The following is a 23,486-nucleotide window of genomic DNA, read 5'->3' on the forward strand; positions in this document are numbered from 1 at the left end:
AATTGTCCTTAACAAAACCAAAAGGTAGGACACTATTTAAAAAATCACAATGCTGATTTTCATAAAGCTAGCAGGAAGGGGAAGTAAGAATAGATTATACAGTAGTGATTTGTACGTTATATGAAGCACCACATCTTTGATGCTTTTCATGCAGATGCTGAACCCGAACAAAAAAATATCCTATGTGGGCATACATTTAAATAATGCTTCGTAGATTTTTTTTTTTTTAACATATATGCTAGTTTCTAGTTCCTGGTGCTTTGCAGCTATATTGGAATTTCACAAATAGTGGCCATTGACAGAAAGTTGTAATCCAGCAAATTGAGAAGGTAACAGAATGAGGAAAGTTTATAGTAACAGTGCATTGTAAATTGCCCCGTGGATATTTTTTTATGATTACCTTATAATTGTCCCAGTTTGTGAAGAAGTTCACAGAACCATCTGTTCTTTTTTGAATAACTGTCCAGCCTCCAGGATCAAGGCTGTTGTCACACCATAACTGCACTGGTCCATGACTGTTTTCGGTCTTGATCATATAAATCCCACTGCTGGAATAGCCAGTTTGTTTGGCCTGATGACAGTCTTTGAACGGGCCTTTTGAAAAAAAAATAGCATTTAAAAAATATCCATTGTTTTGTATTAGTATACTGATATGTATAAAAAAGACATTATTAAATACCATTATGTTTTCTTTAGTAATAGACATTGTTTCCTTTTTTCACACTGTTCCTTGATAACTTTTATAATTAGCATTTTCAAACTTCTTGAGCATTACTAATATTGACATTGCTACTAAGATATAGTCATTCAGAAGAATTTAGGTGAAATAGCTATATTAATTAAATTAATTAAATGTGTTTTTAAAATGAACAATCAATTTACATACAATGTTTCAAGCTTAATAAATTAATGTAATTATGTCTGTATTCTACTCATTCTACTACATTTATTATTTTACATAATAAAAAAATATATCCAAGATTAAATCATTATTTATTACCTTGGATATCTCAAAATAACTGCTTTACATTAGGATTGTGCATCTGTTTCAAACAGATGGGAGGGATTCTGCTCATTTTTTTATTTCAGATACAGTGCATTCAGAAAGTATTCAGACTCCCTTCACTTTTGTTATGCTGCAGCCTGATTCTACAGTTCTTGAAATTCATTTTTTTTCTCATTAATCTACACTCAGTACCCCATAATGACAAAGTGAAAACAGAAGTTTAGAAATGCCTGTAAATTTGCAGGTAATCACCGAGTTACGAGTGTTCACTTAGCACTTGTTCAAAGTTACGCAGTAAGCGCCCCCAAGTGTTTATGAGCAACTCCCAGAATTATGAATGTTGCAGCATCACAGCAGTTGTTCACTCTTATGAATGACTGCAGAGGCTCTGCAACATTCACCTTAGTCCTCCCCTTGCTCCCCACAACTGCTTCCTCCTCCCATTCTGCCGTGCCGGATTCACTGCCATTTCTCTGCTGCCATTTCTCCTCTCTGCCGCTTTGAGGGACAGGGGAGTCAACGGAAACTCGTGGGTGCTGTAATAACGTGCGAGTTCAGGCACCAATCCTCTTTTGCAGAGAACGGGTGCCTGAACTTTTGCCAGATCATGGACCCCAGAAACATTGATTTTAGGGGTGAAAAGTGTTTGGGATGCCTGTCTCCTGCTCCCTCCCCCAACTTTTTTCCGCCACTGCCAGAACACCTTTTATCCAGATGGAGCCCTTGGGGAGGCTGGAAGCTCCCTTTGGCTGGTAATGGGGCACTTTGAAATGCTCCATTTCAAAATGCCCCATTTGCAGCCAGATGGAGCTTTGCAGCCTCCCCAAGGTCTCTGTCCAGGTAAAGTGTTTGAGCACCTGTGGCAGAAGTCCCCAACCTATGGGGCGGGGCTGGGCTGAGTAGCTGGGCAGTGCACATGTGCACGTGCTCACCCCTCCCTCATGCCACCGTTGCCATGAGTGTTGCATAGGCAGCAGCAGCGCCACTAGTATCGCACAGGTGGCGGTATGAACTTTGCGTGGGCAGTGGAAGCACCGCAAGCAGCAGGTTGGCAGTGGTGCGCCACACGCAGGCGGAGGCATTGCCACGAACTTGCATGGGTGGCGGCAGCAAGTAGAAGGTGGGCTGCAGTGCGAGTTTCGCACTGGGGCGGCGGTGCAAGCCTCGCACCGGGTGGCGGAATCACTGCAGGCCACGGCACGATCCTCACACCAGTGGTAGCATGTCCACGAGCCTCACCATAGCTGACAGCCTCACACACATGCTCATAGCCCTGTTTGCATGGTGCTCATGGTCTGTTTCTGTGCACATGTGGCCACATTCACATTTGCGCATGCGTGTGTAAGGTGCCTGCCCCTTCCTCTCCCCCAGGCTGCCAACCCAGAAAGGTTGGAGACCCCTGGCTTATGGAGCGCTTTGAAAAGGAGCAAAACAGCGTTTTAAAGCACTCCATAGGTGCTCAAACATAAGCACTCAAAGGAAAATGGCAGAAAATCCCCCAATCCAGGAGTGCAAAGCTTGTCATATCATACCCCAAAAGACTTGAGGCTGCAATTGCTGCCAAAGGTGCTTCAACAAAGTACTGAGTGAAGGGTCTGGATACTTAATGCCAATGTGATATTTCAGTTTTTTGTTCTTTTTAATAAATTTACAGACATTTCTAAACTTCTGTTTTCACTTTGTCATTATGGAATACTGAGTGTAGATTAATGAGAAAAAATGAATTTTAACAACTGTAAAATCAAGCTGCAGCATAACAAAACTGACAGAAGTGAAGGGGTCTGAATACTTTCTGCATGCACTGATTATACTTCTGGATTTACCTATTTCTCAAAACCTATTCCAAGTTTTGCTCTGTGTGGTGAGGCTTAGTAAATTTGCCCAATCAAAACAAGTTAGTTTTGAAAGCATGCACAGTGATAGGCTTAAAAAAAAGATATTTTGTGAGATCATAACTGACAATTTAAGAATCCCTGCCATAAAGTCTATTTTCTTTCTTATATGAACAAATAAAAGTTTTAGTTATTGAAAGTTTGATTTCATGGGCCATTTTGGACTTGGCATATATGACAGTTGTCAAAAATTGGCAGGTAATGGGGTATTAGGGAATTGTATGCAATACACATCAGTTCTTGTTTGGTCCTTGTAACCATGTTAAATTAATGTGGGTGAATCAACTTGAAAACAGTAAAACCATTCTTTTGCTGAGAATATGGATGGAATGTGTGATGTATATCTTAGAGCACTTAATATTATGACACTAATTATTTGAAGAGTTATGACATAATTATGATTTTTCAAAATGTGTAGTTTGTTAATATATTCAGTTAAAATTATCTATGTATGTATTGGACTTATATAGTGCTGCAATTGTTGCAAACAATACGTTTGAAACACCAGCCTTAGTCTGCACTACTGCCCCTAATATACATAATATTTTAAACAAAATAAAATATACAATACAAATAGTTGATGGAATACACTGATTTAGATGTATAAGAGTAGGATAGTTATAGAAAAATAAATTGGAATGTACAGTTCATAAAAATTACTTGAAGATCCTTCTATTCAGTCTCCTATACGATGGAAAACCTTTCTTCAGAGGAATTGAGAGTAGGGGCAGGTCTACTCACAAACTTAAAAAAAATATATTAAAGGATAGTTTACTTCTCCCTTTACTTCTAGCATCCAGAGTGCAGGGTTGAAACATTACACAAATGATGTAAGATTTTAAAAATGGTGCATACTCCTACAACTTAGACTTTTAAACTTTTCCAACTTTAAAAAAAAATTCTTCAGGAGACAAAGTATTGGGAACATTTAGAGGAAGAATTTGAAGAATTTGAAAGTTCTTTAGTTTATGATAATGTGGAACAGAGTTAGAGAAACATAGTTAAAGAAACTCACCAAAGCAAAACGAAAATTCTTTTATAGAGTTAATAGAAAACTTAACATAGGAACAGATAGTAATTGCATAGCATTGTACAGTATGTACTAATATTCTTGGCTTCAAATGTAAAAAAAATCTAAGACAAAGGATTTGATCTACTCCAGGAATCTAAGATTAAATATTAGAGTTGAGATGTCATATGCGCTATTGATTCCACCTTCCCATACAGTGCATAAATTCCATTTAAACCATCCCCAACAGAGGATTATCTAGCCTCCTCTTGAACATGCCTTATAATCCTATAAGGATCTCAAACTGAAGTGTACAAAATTGTTAGGACTCTAGAGCTTTGTTATGACTTCTAAGTGCTATAGAAAAGAAGAAACTGTGTTTATAGTGTTTATAGAATCATTCTTGAGCAGTTTTCTAATCACGTTACTTTTAAAACCTCTCTTCTAGCAACAAATATAATTATATCAGATATCAGACAGACCCTTCTCTTACTGTTTTATAATTTTATCAGCTTGTCAAGAAACACTTCTACAAAGTTTTAATTAACATTCCTAAAGATGTGTGAATTATATAACACACTCTGTATACTAACACATAGAGAGTTAGAAGATGGCAAAAAACAGAGACAGATTTATTTGTATTGTGCCTCTGATCCATGTGGGTAGATTGCTGATAACTGCTATACTGTTCTCTGTCTCCTAGTATATCCTTCCATGTCTCTACTCACTCCAAAATCACTGGACTTGTGTTTTCAGACAGCACATCTACTGTATATTGTGTGCACTTTTCATTAACATGACTCTTGTGTATGATTGGTTAACCATCATGCCCCTCCCCAATTTCTGAATGGTGAAATTCTGTAGGGTTTATGCCCATAGAAGTGGCAGTTATGCCTGAACAATTTATACTGTGTAAATCTGAACACCATGGACTTAAATGACTACTAGTTGTGTTCCTTTGTTTTTTAGATCTAGCATTTCATTTGATTCTTTGTTTTCATTTGATTATTTATTTTGCCTTCTACTATTTATTTTGAATAGTTAGTTGTTCATTCTTCTTTGAATTCTTACTGAAGTGACTAGCTGTGACAAATAACATTCACTTTGAAATAAAGTAACAGGCAAGAAACACATAATTTCATTGACAGCAAAATTGTATATAGTGCAGTAAAGGACTTAGATAAGATTTAAGCTACTATTTCAGGGTTTTTTTTTCATCAAGAACTACTCTATCTGTGGCTTTAAACTTTAACATAAATTTAGTTTTTGTTATTGTAGAAAAAAATAGATTGAAAGCATGATAACATGACATGGTCCAACAATACTTCCAAAATTCAACCAGTATAGGAAAATCCTTTCCCATAACATTTGTATTCATTTGATGCCACCATGCTTGTTCACCTCTCCTGAACCTTTTCCAGATATATCATCAATATCCTATTCTTCCACTACTCACTAGGTTAATAACTGCACAAAGCTAAAATCTACTTTAACTCATTGCATAAAATAAAATCTACTTCGACTTTCTAGAAGGTATAGTATAAGGGTTTGATTTGTACAAGTCTAGTAGCTTTTACCATTACATCTTTTAACTTTATATTGACCTTAGCTACAGGTATTAGATATATGTTTTATGTTGTATTTGTTTTCATAGTTTTTATATTGCTACTTTATGTCAGCCTGATACCAAAATAAAGATTCAATTGTTATAAAAACTTGTAACCACAAGGGGGCATTCCCTGCACACATAAATATATCAAACACAACCCTTCTATTTTTGTGGAACTGCTCTTAAATACTGGACTGGGATAGGGCTGCTGTGGTAAAAATCCAGAGAACCATTAGATGACAGTAAAATGATATATATAAACTTGCTGCCATCTATTGGTCATCAGATTTTTACAGTCCAGATCTGCTAATAATATTGCCTAAGAGCAGTACAAATAGTAACTGCTTGAAATTGCTAAACAAGATTAAGGAAATAAAGGAGACGGGAGCCTTCCCTAGTCTCCCTTAAAAGTATTAAAAATGTCAGACTCATCAGTCAGAATACTACTTATGTAGTTTTCATATACAGTAGGTGGTGCTTTTAAAAGTTTTGGCATATTAGCTAGAAATACAAAGGTTTCAAAGATATTTGTTAGAAATTTTCAAATTAAAAAGAAAAGGCTTACCTTCATTTATTAAAGTTAATGGTGGAATCTTGAAAGGACTTTTTGTAGGCGAAGTAGCTGGATCAGGGGGTGGCCTTACATCTCTCTCTCTAGGATAGCCTGGGTCTCTCTGAATTTCATTACTTCCAAGCAGCATAGGGTTGTAATGTGGGCTATTAGGAATGTGATGAGGCACCACTGGAACTAGTGGTGGTGAACCATGTGCATCCTGCCGTGAGAATATTCGCAGACATTGTTCTTCCAAAAGTGTGATGATTACCGATTGATTATTTACAAGGTCAGTTAGTGCTGCATACTTTATTTCAAGCTCTCTGTACCTTGATGCCATCTTCAACATTTCAGTTGTAACATTGAGGATTTTGTTTTCCAGCTGGGAAAGCTCCAGTGAATTGTCTCGTTTGCGAATTATCTCATGCAAGAGCTGCATATACAGCTGAGTAACACGTGAATTCATGTTACGACTCTCTTTTCTCAGCAATTTTACTTCATTCACTATATTTCCATCCACATCCACCACTAACTGCAAGAGGTCAATCTCTCGCTTTTGCTTGAATAATACTTCCTTCAAATTCTCAATATCCATCCTAGTAATTTCATCTTTTTTGTTTCCTGGACTTGGGCCTTTAGTGTTGACACAAATTGGTCCAGTTATTTTTTGTTCCGGAACAATAAATGTGTAGCCACACTTTTTCCCTTCCTTACCCTCTTCTGTAGAACGTGGATTTCGTTTAGGAAAGGATTTTTTAAGTTTAGTCTCTACTGTATAATACCCATTTGATAATAGCATTACTAACAAACTCAAAATCCATGGGACTGTCTTCATTTTCAAGTGAACTAAATGGAGAAAAATACATTTTATTTATTATCAAATTTGGAAATTGCCCAACTTCTTTGCAGAGGGACATTGAATGGGGTGGAAATAAAATACTAAAAACAAAAACTGTGTATACAAATTAAATAAGAAGCAAAGATAATTAAAATTCAACATTAAAAAGTTAATTAAATGGCAAAGGGAAGACCTTCGGGATGCTAACCAGCCCCACACCTGCATGGTCCTTTGTGAGCCCCATGCAAGACAGCAGAGTCAGGTCTTTAGATATTTCTGAAAGGCCTGGACAGTGGGGGCCTGCCTTCCCTCTCAGAGGAGAATGTTTGAAAAGGCGGGGGCAATGGCAAAAAAAATGCTTCCTTCCAAGACTTTGCCAGTCACAGTCATAATTCTTTAACTGACAAGGTCCGGGACATGCCTTTCCTACCTGTCTAGATAGGATGGGCTGATATAATGGAGCAATTTTAGGCATTGCCAAGACCGCATCAGTATAAAAATCCATGTCAAAAATGATAGAAAGATTAAGGGTTTTGTCAGTCCTTCAGGCTTTAGTTCTCCCCTATTTGCCATATATTCTGTTATAATTATTAGCAGAAGAATGGAAAGCAGAAACATGTAATATCTTAGTATTAGAAATCAAAATCACAGCAGCTGGATAAGTTGAGTACTATAATATGGTATCAGGATATAATGCATACAATTACTAATACTGGATAACATAGAGGTTGAACTAAGAGCTCTGTATTGATTCATCATCTTACATTTTGCAATTCTCTTTAAGCAGAATTTAACCTTGTAAACAATAAGTTTAGTTCCTGTATTAAAGGTTATAAATAAGCTCCCTCCTCCATCCCTTCCCCCTACTTGTGTCTCATTAGCATGAGGTTATATTATAGTGTTAAAACTCTGAGTGACATGAACAAACACAATAGGTAATTCAGAATTGATCCTTTATATTTTACATTATGTATTTAAAGGGCAGTGCATTTTAAAAAATGAATGCCAAAATACCTTGTAAAATTGTATTATATTTTTATCATTGTTAAAATTATTAACCTCAAACATATTGCAATTAGATTAGATTGTGTCATGTAATCTGTAAATTATTCTTAATTGTTCAAGTTCCTCAAATTATTTTTATCTGACAATGATTGTGTTTTTTTACTCTAGAAATAGTTTCAAACAGTATTAAATATTATTTTGCCTACTTCAGATGAACATTTCAAATGGTAACATTTCACTGCAAATAGACTATGTTCTTAGAAGTTTTTTTTCTGTGTATGGGAAGTAATGCCAAATGAAAATTGCTTGTTTGCATTTGAACTTACTCAAGATATAATTAAGCTTCCTTTTAAGATATACTGGAGATTTGCTTTCCAGTGAAAGTGCTTTTCTTTGAAATAGCCTTCAAATAGCATTAAATGTTCCATCTCTATCACCGTATGTAAAATTCTTCCTAGTATTCAGTATTTTAACTGTTTACCCATTGTAAGGATATACTCATCACCCTACCCATAGCATTACCCTATACTGAAGCATAAAACTAGTATTTTAGCAAGGGAAAAAAACCATTTTGCCATAACTAATTCCTTTCTCTCTTATTCCATTTCATCCTTCCTTTTTGCTATAGATAGTGTTGGTCTTTTTTCAGTGCCAGAGCTCTCATCTGTCACTCTTACATGAGGAAGGACAAGAGAGTTAAATGTTAGTATTTATTGTTGCCCTTGTTATTTTAGTCCAAGAGAGAATCAGTTCTGGTGGAACAGCTGTATTATGCACATTTACACAATACATGCATACCTTTAGGTGCCCCAAGCTTTAACAATACTGTAAAAGGGATAGAGAACATGCACAATCACAGTATATTTTCTCGTACTGATATCAGTAATGCTAACCACAGCAAAGAAAGTGTGTGAAAGACAGGTATCTATATCAATGAAAAAGAATATCAGTAGAAAATAATTCAACCAGTGTCTTAAACTTCAAAAGAGCTGATTTTAACAAACTCAGAGAGAACCTAGGAAAGATTCCATGGATGAAAATCCTAAATGGGAAAACAACTCAAGAAGCATGGGAAACTCTGAAAAATGCTATCATAAAAGCCCAGTCCAGCACAATACCACTGAAAAAGAAAAACAAGAAAGTCAAGAAAAAAACAGCATGGCTGCACAAAGATCTCTCAGACAAACTGAAAGACAAAAAGCACAAATACAAAAAATGGAAAGAGGGAAACATAACTAAGGCTGATTATCAGCAGACAGCCAGAACATGCAAAGACGAAGTGAGGAAATCAAAGGCTCAGAAGGATAATTAAAAAAAAGTTTCAACATATTAATAACAAGAAAAAAGTCAAGGAAACTGTAGGTCCACTAAAGAGAGAAGATAGCAAGGAAGTAACAGGCAGAAAGCAGAGCTGCTTAACTCATTCTTTGCATCAGTCTTCATATAAAAAGAAAGCCCAACATACCAAAAAAAACTACTGCAAAAGACAAACTAGAAACAAAAATTAAAATAAGAAAATGGTAAGAGAACACCTATCCGACCTTGATGAATATAAATCACCAGGACCTGACAGATTGCATCCCAGAATTCTAAAGGAGCTGGCAGATGTTATCTCAGAACTATTGCACCATATCTTTCAAAAATCCTGGAGCACTGGGGAAGTACTTGTGGATTAGAAAAGGGCTGATTTGGTTCCCATCTTCAAGAAAGGGAAAAAACAGATCCAGGAAACTACAGACCAATCAGTCTAACATCAATACCTGGGAAGATCCTGGAAAAGATAATCAAAAACCAGATCTGCGAACAACTAGAAGCAAACAAAGTTATAATTGACAGGTTTGTCAAAAACAGATCATGCCAAACCAATCTTATTTCATTCTTTGATAAAGTGACTAAATTAGTAGACCAGCGACATGTTGCAGACATAGTTTACTTAGATTTCAGTAAGGCATTTGACAAAGTAGACCACAATCTACTGCTTGGTAAACTATAAATAGGTGAAATTGACAACATCACCACCAGATGGATATGTAGCTGGCTGACAAACCGTATTCAATGAGTAGTCCTCAATGGTACTACATCCACATGGAGAGAAGTAAGCAGTGGGGTACCACAAGGCTCCGTCTTAGGCCCAGTACTCTTCACTATCTTCATTAATGACTTAGATGAGGGAATAGAAGGGGAACTCATCAAATTTGCAGATGACACTAAATTGGCAGGAATAGCCAACACCCCAGAAGACAAGCTCTGGATCCAAAAAGATCTTGACAAACTCGAACAATGGACCCTATCCAACAAAATGAGTTTTAATGTGGAAAAAAGCAAAAGTTTTACATTTAGGCAGGAAAAATCAAAGGTTTAAATAAATATTAGGCAAAACCTGGCTCAAAACAGCAACTGTGAGAGGGACCTTGGTAGCCAAGGTTGCCTACCCCTGGGCTAGTCTAAAGAAAAGAAGAAATAGGGGCGACATGATAGCAGTATTCCAGTATCTGAAGGGCTGCCACAAAGAAGAGGGCATCAAACTATTCTCCAAAGTGACCAGAGGGAAAGACAAGCAACAATGGTTGGAAACTGACCAAAGAGAGAAGCAACCTGGAATTAAGGAGAAACTTCCTAACAGTGAGGACCAGTGGAACAGCTTGCTTTCAGAAATCATGGGCGTTCCATCACTGGAGGTTTTTAAGAAGAGATTGGACAGTCACGTATCTGAAATGGTATATCGGGGCTGGACTAGAAGACCTTCAAGGTCTCTTCCACCTCTTTTCTATTCTATATACTGGAATCATACTGCAATTAAATAGCATAGATGTAAGGCGTTAGACTAGAAACCAGGGGACATGAGTTCTAGTTCCACCTTAGGCACAAATCCAGCTGGTTGACTTGGGCTAATCACTTTCTCTCAGCCCTAGGAAGGAAGAGATGGCAAGCCACTTCTAAAATACCTCGCCTCTTAATATTTAATGTATACCTACTTCCACTGGAATTTCAATCCATTGATTCTGATCCTGACCTAGGGGGAGGACACAGTGTTGCTTTATGCCTATTCTGTGGCTGTTGTGTCTGTAATCATTAAACTACCAATCATAAGTCGAGGACTATCTGTTTTGCAGTTAGCAGTTCTGCAATTAGTTTTGCTGGGATTTAATACCTTGCAATATAATTCACTTGCCCTGGAGCATTGAATTCATTTAAATTAGGTAATTCTCTGTGACTGTCCTAGGCTACTGCTTTCTCCTTACATTATTGTGAACCACAATAATGGCCCACTAATGTCAATGATATTTGTCTTTAATATCCACTCTCTGCCCACCTAAATTTCATGTGTTTCTCTTTCTAGCAGACTTTAGCAGAATAATTTGTGCCATAGATTCATTACAAATGAATGAATTACAGTATTGTAATGTACTTCATGTGAGAATAGAAATTTTTATTCATATTGAATAATCAATAGTGCAGCTTCCTGGAACCAAGTATGAAAACTCACCATTATGCAATTGAAACAACTGCACTGACCCAATTTAAATCTTATGGCTGTAGTTTATTGTTTGTAGGTTTTTATTTATTTATTTTTAATAATTGTTTCCGAAACAATTGTTTCAGGTTCACATGAAACCTCATTTCATGTGAGGCTAATTGTAAAAATAAGGAGGAAAAAACCTTTTTTGTTGCTGTAAAATGATCTTTGAACTTTCTTGCCAGATTGATCTGCTTTGCCTCTTCATTATAATTAATAATTCTACTTAGAAGAGCCTGGTTTAAACATTTGGGCTGCATTGTTGGGAGAGGGGGATAAATGGCTAAATAAGAAACATGTATTATTACAGCTGAATATTATTTGTGAGTGACAGTTTACTTTTGCATGGAGCAATGTACTAAAAGCAATAAAAGTACATTTTTCTGCAAATGCAGAGCAAATGTTCATATTTAATATAGTCTGCTTTCCCAAATATTTAATTCATATGCATAACATGCAAACATGTTCTTCTGTACATTCAAAAGGTCAGCTATTAAAAGCAGTGAGTTAATGCATATAGTCTTCTTAGCCTTCAGGTTTTGTATGATTAAGATAATTTGATATGGAGAAGAATGATATACATCTGTTTGCAAGGGAACCTTAATATAATATTCCACATTATTGATAATTATTTGTTTCTATATCTTATTGGAGTCCATTGTGTCTTCCTTATTTTCTAAAGTGGTAGCAAGGTGAATTTTTTGAAATGAATGTAGTTTGTTACTCTATAGATGTGAATGAAGATTAGTAATCAGTGAAAACAAAAAAGAATAATCATCTGTCATTTAAGAATGGGCTTTTAAAAAAAATTGTTCCAAGCTTAGTTTGAGTATTTTCATCTTTGAGAAATTAAAAATCCAATCTACCTCTGAGCGTGAAACATTTTAAACTCATGTTCAACCTCCAGACAAATTATACAAAATAATGTTTTTTAGATAAGAAATATTTTGAAGATTGAATTAATTTCTGTGATTCAGCTACCATATATACCACAGATTTAAGCTGTGCTCTCATTGGAACCCAGGAGAATGTTTGTTTGTGTAAACATTTTATTCCTTTTACTTAGCATAAATCAGCATTGGCTTCAACCCATATATCTCTGCAAGTAGAAGCTATCAAACCAGTGCTGTTTTTGTCGGATATAGTATCCGGTATATGGGACAAAACAATGTTGTATGTTTTTCCCAAGAAAGGTGTTGTACTCTTTTTTCACATGGCCTTAAACATAAGTGATTTTTCCCTCCATAAGCAGTCTTTTATCTTGAGAGAAACCTGCAAATTTGCTCAATTTGTGAATAAAAATTTGCAGATTTTTTTTTAAAAAAATGTTTTAATCTACTGCTTGCAGATATGTTGACATTCTTTTTTGTTTGTGAGGAAATTTCTGTGTAATAGTTTTTCAGGTTTCTATCCTTTATTTCTGTGTAATAGTTTCCATCCTTTTCCTCTTTAATTAAGAGACACTCTTAATTAAAACACATAATGTAAAAACAAAACAAGCAATTACTTATACATGCATTATTCTGTATTTAGTAACACAAACAGATGCTTTGTTATTTTCAGCACCTCTTTGATTAGAATAACATAACTATTTTGTATCTTTAATTACTTTATTGGATTGATTTTACTTTTTTCTATTTTTTAAAAATGTCATTGTAACAAGCAATTAGCCATTCTTAGTAACATAGTTGGCAAAAAGGCATTTGTTCAAAATAGTACAATTGTTCTGTTTAAGTTGATCCTAAGAAAAAAAATAGGTTGGCGAGATAATGAAAAAATATGAAAGACATATTAAAGTATTTCAACTTTGGGCACATAAACCATGTGTTATTTGATTTTCTTTGGAAATACAAGAACCTTAGGTGTGGATAAGATGTTAAATGAGTGAAAATACTCAATTTGATTTCATTTGCACATTTCTCATTACTTTTATATACTATTAAAAATGGAGCATCTCTTGACTGTCTTGAAAACAATCATATAATACAGAACTGAATAAATTGTAGATTGAAAATGTGTACCATAGCTAGAAAATTACTATGAAATGATAGTAATGCCCAGTGATATTAATGTCTTATATTGCATTAATTCTGTTGAAATAACTTATTATACATTCCATTTAGTCAAATTCTGCTATTTTAGTCATTGGGAGATTTTATATCTAAAAACCTGATTCACTGAATGATAAATATTTTCCTTTAATATCAGAACTTTGATTTAATTTTATCTTCTGCATTTCACTTTCTGAAAATCAGTCAGAAAAGGAGATACTGTATACCTGGCTTTCAATAACTCTAAAGATAGCTTGCTACTTCAATTACTTTCTCTTGAATATTATATTTTTAACTGAATACCATTCTTGCAGCATGAAGAATTTGTAGTGATGTTCGATTACTTTTTACAGGTATTTACAGGTTAATATGGTAATTTAGGCAAAATAGCATTTACCAAATCAACATTCTAGAATACTTTGCTTCTAACTCTATAGACATCTACGTATGCAGAATCATACGTCTTCATTACCAAGTATATCTTATTTTCAGAAAACTTAGTTCTACAATCTACTGAAATACATGGAATTATTTCCTACTAAATGGCAGTTATTCAGCAGTAAGAACATAAGTGCAAACATAAGTTGTCTATTTTCCATTCTGAAGTGCACAATACTTACATTGTCTTATCTATCAGATTAACAGAACAAGTCTCTGAAGCATAATGAGCAGGTAAACATCTATTACAACTAAATACTAATAGTTTGAAAAAGCCAATATTAACTATTTGCTAAAATATTTGTTCCACTATTATATCAGATTTATTTATAAAAATGTCATTTTTAAAAAACTGCATAATTAGCAAAATAATTAAAAACTTTTATATTGTACAGAGGAACAATCTAATACTGTATTTTAGTCAGTTAAAAACTGATAAAGTTCTGGTTAAAGCTCTGAAATTATTTTTGATACATTCATTGTTAAAATGAAATACTATTGCCTTGGTTCTTACCTATAATGGTAACTACAATACATGAATATCAGTGCTTCAACAGTGTCCACTGGATATTTTGCCACCTTCCAATTTGGCTGTTTTCTGTGTTGGCTGGGTCTGACAAAAGGTGCAGTTTAAAAAATCCGGAGAGCACCAGGTTGCAGAAGAGTACCATAGATTCCAGAAACCTAGATTTTACAGCTAAGTGTTCTAATAAGATCCTGAACTTTGTTGCTTTTTGCTTAACAAACTATTTTAATTAGAACTGGAGAATAACTGTTCACTGCATATATTAGTCTAACATCACATGGTACTCTCTGAAAGAGAGCAAAAATGCTTTCAGGACTAAGCATGTATAAGCAATATATATCGATGTAACATAGAAAGTAATTGTTACCTAGTTTTGTGCCAAAGAAAACTCCAATATTTGTATTGTTCTTTATTAGGTACAACAGGAATTATTGTATTCAGCAATCATGGGCTATAATTTTGAGCCAAGATAATTAGTACATTATATTAGGTTGTTTTTTTCTTTTGCAAGATAATTTAGCAATTTTTTAGTTCCTATGGCAGCAAATAGATAATTGAATCTTAAAAATATTTAAATCTACTACAGTGGATACATGCTTATTCCAAGTACAAATGGAATGATTTTGATCAAAAATTTGGGGTGCTACATTAGCACATGAACAGAACTAAATTAAATGAAATTTTAATTACAGATGTTCATGCTAATAATTGATATGCCTGAGAGAATCTGAGAGTTACTGACTTGCTAGTTTTATTTTTCTTTGTTAGGAAAAAAAAGTACTTTAAAGCATTAAACTAGTTCAAAAACATTAAAACCTGTTTCACCATGGAAGCTTTATAAGAATGGATTTTTTTCCTAATTATGTTTGAGGATTGAATGTGTAAGAGAAGGTCCTCTCCCCACACATTGCCTCAGGATGCAGCTAATAAAAATAGTATTTTGATGACTTTCTATAATGGATTATAATAAAAATCAATGGAGTACAATAAATTCTAAACTGTGTATTTAGTGACAGCAATCTCATCCTTAATGCATGCATATTGATAGCAAAAATATATATAAATACTAACCTTCTGATGACTCTTTCTTCTGAAATCAAGTAAAACTTCAGAGGCTTTTTCTGTATATTTCCTCCTCCCAGTGCTAATACAGTTGGCTAGCACAGTTCTATGTTATTTTATTTTGTTATATTTATATCCAAGTACATATCCTCCACTTTTAGCTTAACGAACGACCTATCTATCTAAATAATTTCCTTCTGCAACAGAAAGGATGGAGAGATTTTCTAGCTGCTGTGCTTGTTCCTTTCATTTGCATTCTGAGCTGCACTAACCAGCAACAGCTGAACTTGCTTCCATATACAGCACAGCACACTTGGGTGTGTTTCTTAAACAAATGCATGCCTCGACGTAAAAACTGCCAGCCCATGTATGAGGTAATTGAAGAAAGGGAAGGGGGGAAGAGAAAGAGAGACCAAAGGATTTCCTATCCACGGCTTTTGGAGTAGAATTGAAATTGGGAGAGGAAAATGAGTGGGAATCACAATATGAACAAGGAGATACTGTTTGTTAGTTGAATGGAAAGCAAGCAGCAGACGGGGAAACTATAAAGAGTTTAGGTACTGTACTATAATTGCAAAGCATTGTTACTTGGTTGCTCAAAGTTGTCTTTAGCTGTTACCATAATGAGCTTACTTTAGAGGAGAGATTCTTTCATACTGACATACCCAATTTTCTGTTTCCACGAATAAAAGGAATAGGAGATTTGTGGATGTATGTGTTTGTATTCAATTATTGTCCTGAAGAATGCAAACCTGAATGTCATATTAAATTCTTTTTTAAGTTTATTTAATGAGAAGTAGTTGTTACAGCAATAGTGTTTAAAAAAAACTTTGGCAAAATAAGACACTAAAGCTATAAACTCTTAAGTTACATGGTATACTAAATGAGAAGGGAGGAGAAAAGACTTGGTGATTGATCCAAGAAAAAAATAATTCAGTTTTTTATGTAGGTGAAAAATCTATTAATTGATTTCTAACTCAGTTTCTTAAATATTTATTTAGCCAGAAACACAGATGTCATTTTATTTTATTATTCCCATCCCAGTTCAATAACACCAGTTACCAACAATCAGGCAAACACAAATACCAGCCAGTATTTTCCTGATTACATATTCTGTCGTCACTGAGTGGCCATCTAGAAGCCAATAGATTATTTAGGATTCAATTAACTCAAATCAGTTAGCTCGGACTGAAATACCGAAAACAAAAGTTTTATTGAATAAATATTAAGAGGGTTACAGAGAAAGAAAGGCACCAACCCATTTTTCTTGGACTGACCAGAAACGCCAGAAATGACAGTAAAGAGACCCAGTAAAGTTGCCCATTTCATGTCATTTTTTATTCTTTGGACTTTAGATCAATTTGCTTTTTGGTGCCTGGGGCTTTTGTTTCATTTTTATATTTAAGGGACAGGGAATATAATAACACCTAATTATTTCTTATTCACAACTTTAAACAATTTAATGCTCTGCTTAAATAAGACATTGTCTTTAGTAGACAACACCTGGGATTGGTCTGGTAGCATATTTTATCAACTGTGGGAACATAAATAGTAAAACCTTTGCTAAAAATATTTTTAAGAGAACCATTATTACTATTTCACTTTTTCCTTGTCAATCTTGTATGCTACTACTACAAATACAAAGTTTATATAATTGAATACAAACAGCAAATGATAATCACTTAGACATAGCAGTTTAATTTTAATATATAATTGGTGCATTAATTAAATACTTTGTTGAATTGCAAATACATTTTAGATACAAATTGAAATATAAAGCTTTTATATGTAAGGGCAGAGTTGAATGTTTCAGATTCATGACATGTCTTTAAAATCCAAATACTATCTGAAACAGGACCGGAAGGCTGTGATGTTATTTGATTTGAACTTACAGATAGTTGGGATCAGCAACACCATTACTAAATGCCATGATTGCTGAACAAAAAAATCACGTGACTGCAAGGACTTACAGCCTCACTTCTGCTTCAGCTGTTAAGCAAATCACCACAGCTGTTAAGTAAAACATTCCATATTCTCCTTTAACTCGCTTCTCACAAGCCAGTTGCAAATCATATAAATGGTGTGACCTTGGGACACTGCAATAGTCATAACTGTATACCATTTGCTAAGCTCCCAAATGGTGATCACATGACTGCAGAATATTGCAATAATCATAAATGAAGGCTGGGGGTTTCCTTCACAATTATAACTTCAAATAGTCACTAAATGAGGGAGTCAGTAAGCAAGGTCTACTTGTAACTTTTATTTCAATGCTCTGTATGATAAAAAAAATCTTTAATTCTTCAGGTATTTATCTCTCAGACTTGACATATATTGACTCAGCATATCCATCAACAGGAAGTATTCTGGAAAATGAGCAGAGATCAAACTTAATGAATAATATTCTTAGAATAATTTCAGACTTACAGCAATCTTGTGAATATGGTAAGTTACACCATGCATTTATATTACAGCATTATCTGCAAACAGTGAATAAAATAGCTTGAATATTAATTGAGGCTTGCTCAAAATTCACCTTTGATTAAAAGTGGTGATGGGATATTTTAAAAAAATAATTCAAGATATGAAGATAAGGTGATCATTTTCCCAATAAAACAGCAGAAATCTAATCAAACACTCCAAAACCTTTGAGCATATCTTAAAATATTTCTTTGGATCTTTACTATAATTGAAGAGACAAATGTAAAAGGTAATATTTGTTTACTAAATTCTTTCAAAGTAAAAAAAATGACTTTTCTCAACTTAGCATTAACTTTAAAAAATAATTAACAGACTTTGATACAATAAGTTTTCTGTTATTCAAAAACATCTTGAAAGCCACCCTCTTAATTTTGACTAAGTCTATTTCAAATAAAGTAGTCTGTCAGTAAGAACCTTCCTTTTTATTTATTTATCTATTATTTATTTAATTGTTCAACTTCTATAAGCTGTCCATCTCAGTCAATGACTCTGGGCAGTTTACAGTTCATTTTTACTAAAGATTAATTAAGCTTTCCACTTAATTTTATTTAGACAAGATAGGTGCAGGAAATGAATATAGGTTTATTGTATGCTAATGTTCTCTAGAAGAATCTGAACTATTAATAGTCATAGCAAATTGGTGGTAGATAAGAGTCAATGGAATTCAAAATGGGCTTGGATCTAGATCTCTTGTGGGTGCGAAGGGACTCAAGACTGATGATGCAATTGACCCATCCTTGGGCCTCAGTCTGGTCATCTCCTACAGATTACTGAAGCCAGAGTTCTTGTTTTTTCACTTATGGGAAAATAATGGATAGGAAGTACCCTACCTTCCATTTACAGATGGCTCAATTGCCTTTTTATACCAAACTGCAATTGATAAACCACTGCCCAAAAGGAAATCACTGTTTACCTCTAGAATTATATTACATCCTCAGCTGATGAAGCTTTTGATAGGAATCCTGTGCAGATTGCTTTTAAGTTGGATGCCGTATTGTTTCAATATGTCCTAAGGCACGAATGTCACTTGATTGAGTCACATGGTGTATCATGACATATTGTGATGTTTTTTGCCTTTGCAGAGCCGGGGTGGGCGTAGCCTGCGTGTGATGCATCCAGCTGCAGGCCGCCAGTTTGACACCCCTGTCCTAAGGTCTAGAATATTTACTGTGAATATTTGGAGGAAACAAATATTTTTTTCCCTTTATGTATTTCTGTTTTCAGAAAGTCTTCTTTGTATTTTGTTACTTAGAAATAGATATTTTTCTTCAAAATAATAGAGCTTTTGCATTCATGTGGGCTGGAATTTCTTTTTATCCTGTCTCTACCCAATTTATCAGGCTGATGATTTGGGGTTTTTTTTGTTTGTTTGTTTCTCTTTTATTTTCTTTACACAAGGTTACATGTTTTTGGCAGAGTGAAATTATCCCTGGGATTATAGGATGCTGCTTGTCTGCAAGGATTAGACAGCTCCCTACTGTGCAAAGAAACTATGGTTATATATGCAAATTCCCTGAGATCAAAAGCCATCTCTGGTGCTCTAAGAAGAGAAATTTATGATAAGATTTCTTTTTCAGTACTTGTCTGAAAAATATTTTGTTTATTGCATTGGAGGAGATGTAAATCATGTTATTGGGCAAAGTCTTAGAATCTGACTAAATACAAGATGATTATTGGGTGAGAATATTTAGGAAATCACAAAATACGTAACATCTATAAAGCAAATTTTAAATGTGAGTTTCAATTTATATATATATGTAGAATTGTAATCAGAATTCTATATACAGAAGATTAGTAGCCACCAACATTTATTAATATGACATTACTCTTATGAGTGGGGCGCAATGTCTCAGCCATTAAAGATGCTAAGCTTGTCAGAGAGCTGACAGCCTTGATTTGAGACCTGAGGTCTGCGCAACGAGGTGCGCTCCTCTTACTTGTCCCAGCTCCTGCCCACCTAGCAGTTTGAAAGCATGCAAATGTAAGTAGATTAATAGGTACCACTTCAATGGGAAGGTAACAGAATTCCGTATGTGTTTGGCATATAGCCATACTGGCCATATGACCACAGAAATTGGTTTCAGACAATGCTGACTTCCCTCGGCCAAGAAACGGATATGAGCACTGTGTCCTAGAATTGGACATACCTGACAGGAAAATCTTTACCTTTTTATTGATATGAAGCAGTTTTTAATATATTTTAGCTGGGAATGAGGTTGCCAGATATATGCAAGGCCATATATCCTTTAGTTGTTCAATAGTGAAAGGACACAGGGCAGAAAACATCCTGCAAAAAACAGAGCTCCACAACACAGTCCTTTCAGCAGTTCCAAGAAGGCTCCACACCCATTTGCACTACTCAGGTGATCCTGAAGACACAAACAAACCTTCAAGTGTTCTCAGTGACTCTCTAAAACAGGGGTGTCAAACTCGTGACGTGTCGCGATGTATGGTGATTTTTTTGCCATTGCCGGCAATGGGGTGGGCGTGGTTTTGCTATGATGCATCCGGCCCATGGGCCAGCAGTTTGACACCCCTGCTCTAAAAGAATGCAAATAATCAGCTGTCTGCAAAGAATATAAATCCCTCCATTCCCCACCATCCTGTCAGAACTGAAGATGCTTCTTTGATGAGAAGCAAAATGTCTTCAAAGAAAAACAAAGTCTGATTTTATGTGCATAGCCTAGTTTCCTGCTTTTCCTTCCCCATCCAATTACTGCTATTAAAGTTCTTATAAACAAGTTGATCTTAATTCTCCAGCACTGAGATGGAGACTCCACCATTGGGTAGTAGACTGTATTCCTGCCCTTAGTCTAGTTCAGTCGGTTTCAACGGTGCGGGCAGGACCTGGCAACTAGAGGTCAGAAACTGAACTAGAACGGGTCCTGTCTGCAACGTTCAAACCGAGATCCGTCCATGTCAGTAACCACCAAAGGTAGGGGAAAGGTATTCAAAATTTTAAAGAATTCATCTGTGCTTGCACTTAATTTGGCTTCATCTCCCCTCAGCGATCCCTGTAAGTATTTCCAAAGGGACTAACGGCTGTTAGTCTCAAAGCTCATTATTCAAATAGGATTGGGCCTTGCAGGGAATTGAACGGGGCTGCTCCTTTCCCCGACAGGAGGCCAACGGCTGTTGGACTCAGAACACCTCACGCCTAACGGAGCTTGCGGCGGCGGCTCCGTAGGCTGTTTAAACGGGGAAAGACAGGCCTGGGAGGCATTTTTTCGCTTCAATCGATCCGTCAGGAAGACATCGGCTGTTGTCTTCCTCAGACACAAGCCTCACGGAGCCCGCGGCTGCGGCTCTGTCGACTCGGGCGCTTTTTTAGCGACGGGGAAAAGGGGGGGAAGCCCCATGATCGACTCCGACGTCGTTTTTTCCTTCACGGGGCTGCGGCTGCAGCCCTCGTGGGCGATTATTGTGAGTCTTTCTAATTTTCTATTTTTTTGTTTGCGGAGGTGCGCGCGCGCGCGCGCTTGGCCTCCACTACGATCGGTGGTTTCGGCCGGCTATCGGAGACGGAGAAATAGTTTATTTTCCCCCGATTCCTCCCTTCTTTGCTGGTCGGTGTGCGGAGGCCCCTCAGAGAGCGGGGGGGGGTTGCTAACAGTTTCCCCGGCCCTGCCTGTGTCAGAGACGCCATTTTGAGCCTCGTCCTGGAATAGGCCGCGGCGGCCATTTTGAGACCACAATTGGTTCTAAAAAATTGGGATTCATTGTTAAGTGAAACAATTTTGTGAAAGGAATTAATCCAAATTGGGCGCTTGCACAGTCTCCAATTGGCAAATGAGTTTTCCCTTTCTGCCAAGGGTGGCAATACTGGGTTGCCATTTTTCTGTAGGGAGGTAGGCCGCCATTTTAGTAAGGCCGCCATTTTGTATTCTCCATTTCTGCATATAGAGGCAGATCCCTTCCTTTATCTTTGAAAATTTGGTGTCTCCTGGTCCTCATTTGGAATTGGTTAATTGGCACAGATTAATTGGCACTGTACTGGGATTCCAGGCTCCCCATCAGCGTGTCTGTTCTTATCCACAGTATTTTCAGTACGAATTCCAGGCTCCCCTTATAGAGTGTCTGTCATTCGTACTTAGTTTCTCCCTTGGATTCCAGGTGCCCCAGCAGTGTACCTGTCCTTATCCAACTGGGATTATACCTGGGTTCCAGGCGTCCCTGCAGTCTGTCTGTCCTTACCCAGAGTTTGGCATTTTCCTGATAACAGAGACCCCCTATTGTGTTTCAAGGTTATAGGAAAATGGAGGAAACTTCTCTTTCCTCAATGAGTGCCCCGCCTTCCTCATCAGGTACTCCTGGTCCGGAAGGCACTGGTAAAGCGACCCATAAGAGCCGCTCTACCGTCAAAACATCTAAACAGGTTGATAAACAAGCTACCAGGAGGCACCAAGCCTTGGAAAAGGAGTTCTCCAAAGCGCAGAAGAGAGCCAGGCTCGAGACTCATGGGTCTGCGGGGTTAAACTTAGAATTACCCCTAGGGGTTTCAACTTCTCCCAGGGGTGTTTGGTCGAGTGGGGATTGCTTCCCTTCCCCCGCACAAGGCGGAATGGAACAGGTTCCCCCAGCTCCACAACCCTCCACGTCCAGGGCAGTGCAGGGGGGTCCTGAGGCCACTTTTACACCTACTGCGGCGGGGCTCCGCTCAGCAGAACCGATTCCCTTCCTTTCAGAAGAGCGTCTGGCGCTATTGATTAAACAAGCAGTCGACCATGCCCTTGACACTAGGGCCAGGGCGTCTAGGCCGATCTCTTCCCTTCCAACCCCTTTCCCAACCTGAGGTGGAGGCTCATTATGTTCCATCTTCTCCTTCTGGGTCTGTTGTTTCTGAGGACTCCTACCTCAACCAACCTCCCCCTGGTCAGGAAATTCTAATGTCAGAGGAGGAGGACGTTCCTCCAGAGGCTCCTGCATTTACGGGCTTATTTAACCCTGCCTTTTTTGTCACCATCCTGTGTAAGGCCACGTCTATGGCTCATCTAGGACAGGGATCCTCGTCAACGGAGGCTCCCGCTCTTCCAGATCCGGAGGCGGCTCCAGTTTACGTCGAACCTGTCGCAACACAACACCGTATTCCCTGTCCTTCCCTGTTTCTGACCGCAATCAAAAAGCAGTGGTCCTCTCCGGCATCACTTCCCTTACCAAGTAACACAGATAAGAAACTGTATAATGTTGCCAAGGAGCTGGAGGAAGCATTAGAAATTCCGGAGGTGGACGAACCCTTAGGGCCCCTGGTATCGGCCATGGCCATATCCGGTGAGTTTTCAGAGGCCCTTAAGGCCGAGGATCGCAAGTGCGAGTCCACCTACAAGAGGACGCACCAGGCGGCTGCCTGGGCGATCAGGACCGCAACTTCGGCCTCTTTCTTCACCAGGGCCGCCCTCACCTGGCTTCGGGAGCTCCAAGCCCGAGTTCCTGCGGAGGATGTCCGCACGCACTTGGATCTTAGCAAAATGGTGGCAGCCACGGAATATGCGTCGGACGCAT

At 37.0% G+C, this 23,486-nt stretch overlaps 2 protein-coding genes across 2 annotated transcripts in view; one reads left to right on the forward strand and one right to left on the reverse strand.

Moving 5' to 3' along the window:
- The window catches only part of ANGPTL1 (angiopoietin like 1), a 10,314-nt gene extending 3,409 nt beyond the window's left edge, over positions 1 to 6,905 (reverse strand). Inside the window, exons 1-2 of the mRNA XM_015811260.1 lie at positions 6,082 to 6,905; positions 401 to 594 (exon numbers count right to left, since the gene is read on the reverse strand). Of these exons, the coding sequence (XP_015666746.1) occupies positions 401 to 594; positions 6,082 to 6,904 (1,017 nt within the window). The 5' untranslated portion in view covers position 6,905. The remainder of the gene's footprint in view (positions 1 to 400; positions 595 to 6,081) is intronic.
- Positions 1 to 23,486, forward strand: part of RALGPS2 (Ral GEF with PH domain and SH3 binding motif 2) — a 106,485-nt gene that overhangs the window by 54,418 nt on the left and 28,581 nt on the right. The window contains exon 9 of the mRNA XM_015811259.1: positions 17,814 to 17,951. Coding sequence (XP_015666745.1) covers positions 17,814 to 17,951 — 138 coding nt within the window. The remainder of the gene's footprint in view (positions 1 to 17,813; positions 17,952 to 23,486) is intronic.

This window comes from Protobothrops mucrosquamatus, unplaced genomic scaffold (assembly GCF_001527695.2).
Source record: "Protobothrops mucrosquamatus isolate PMUCROS unplaced genomic scaffold, P.Mucros_1.0 scaffold35, whole genome shotgun sequence".
NCBI classification, from domain to species: domain Eukaryota; kingdom Metazoa; phylum Chordata; class Lepidosauria; order Squamata; family Viperidae; genus Protobothrops; species Protobothrops mucrosquamatus.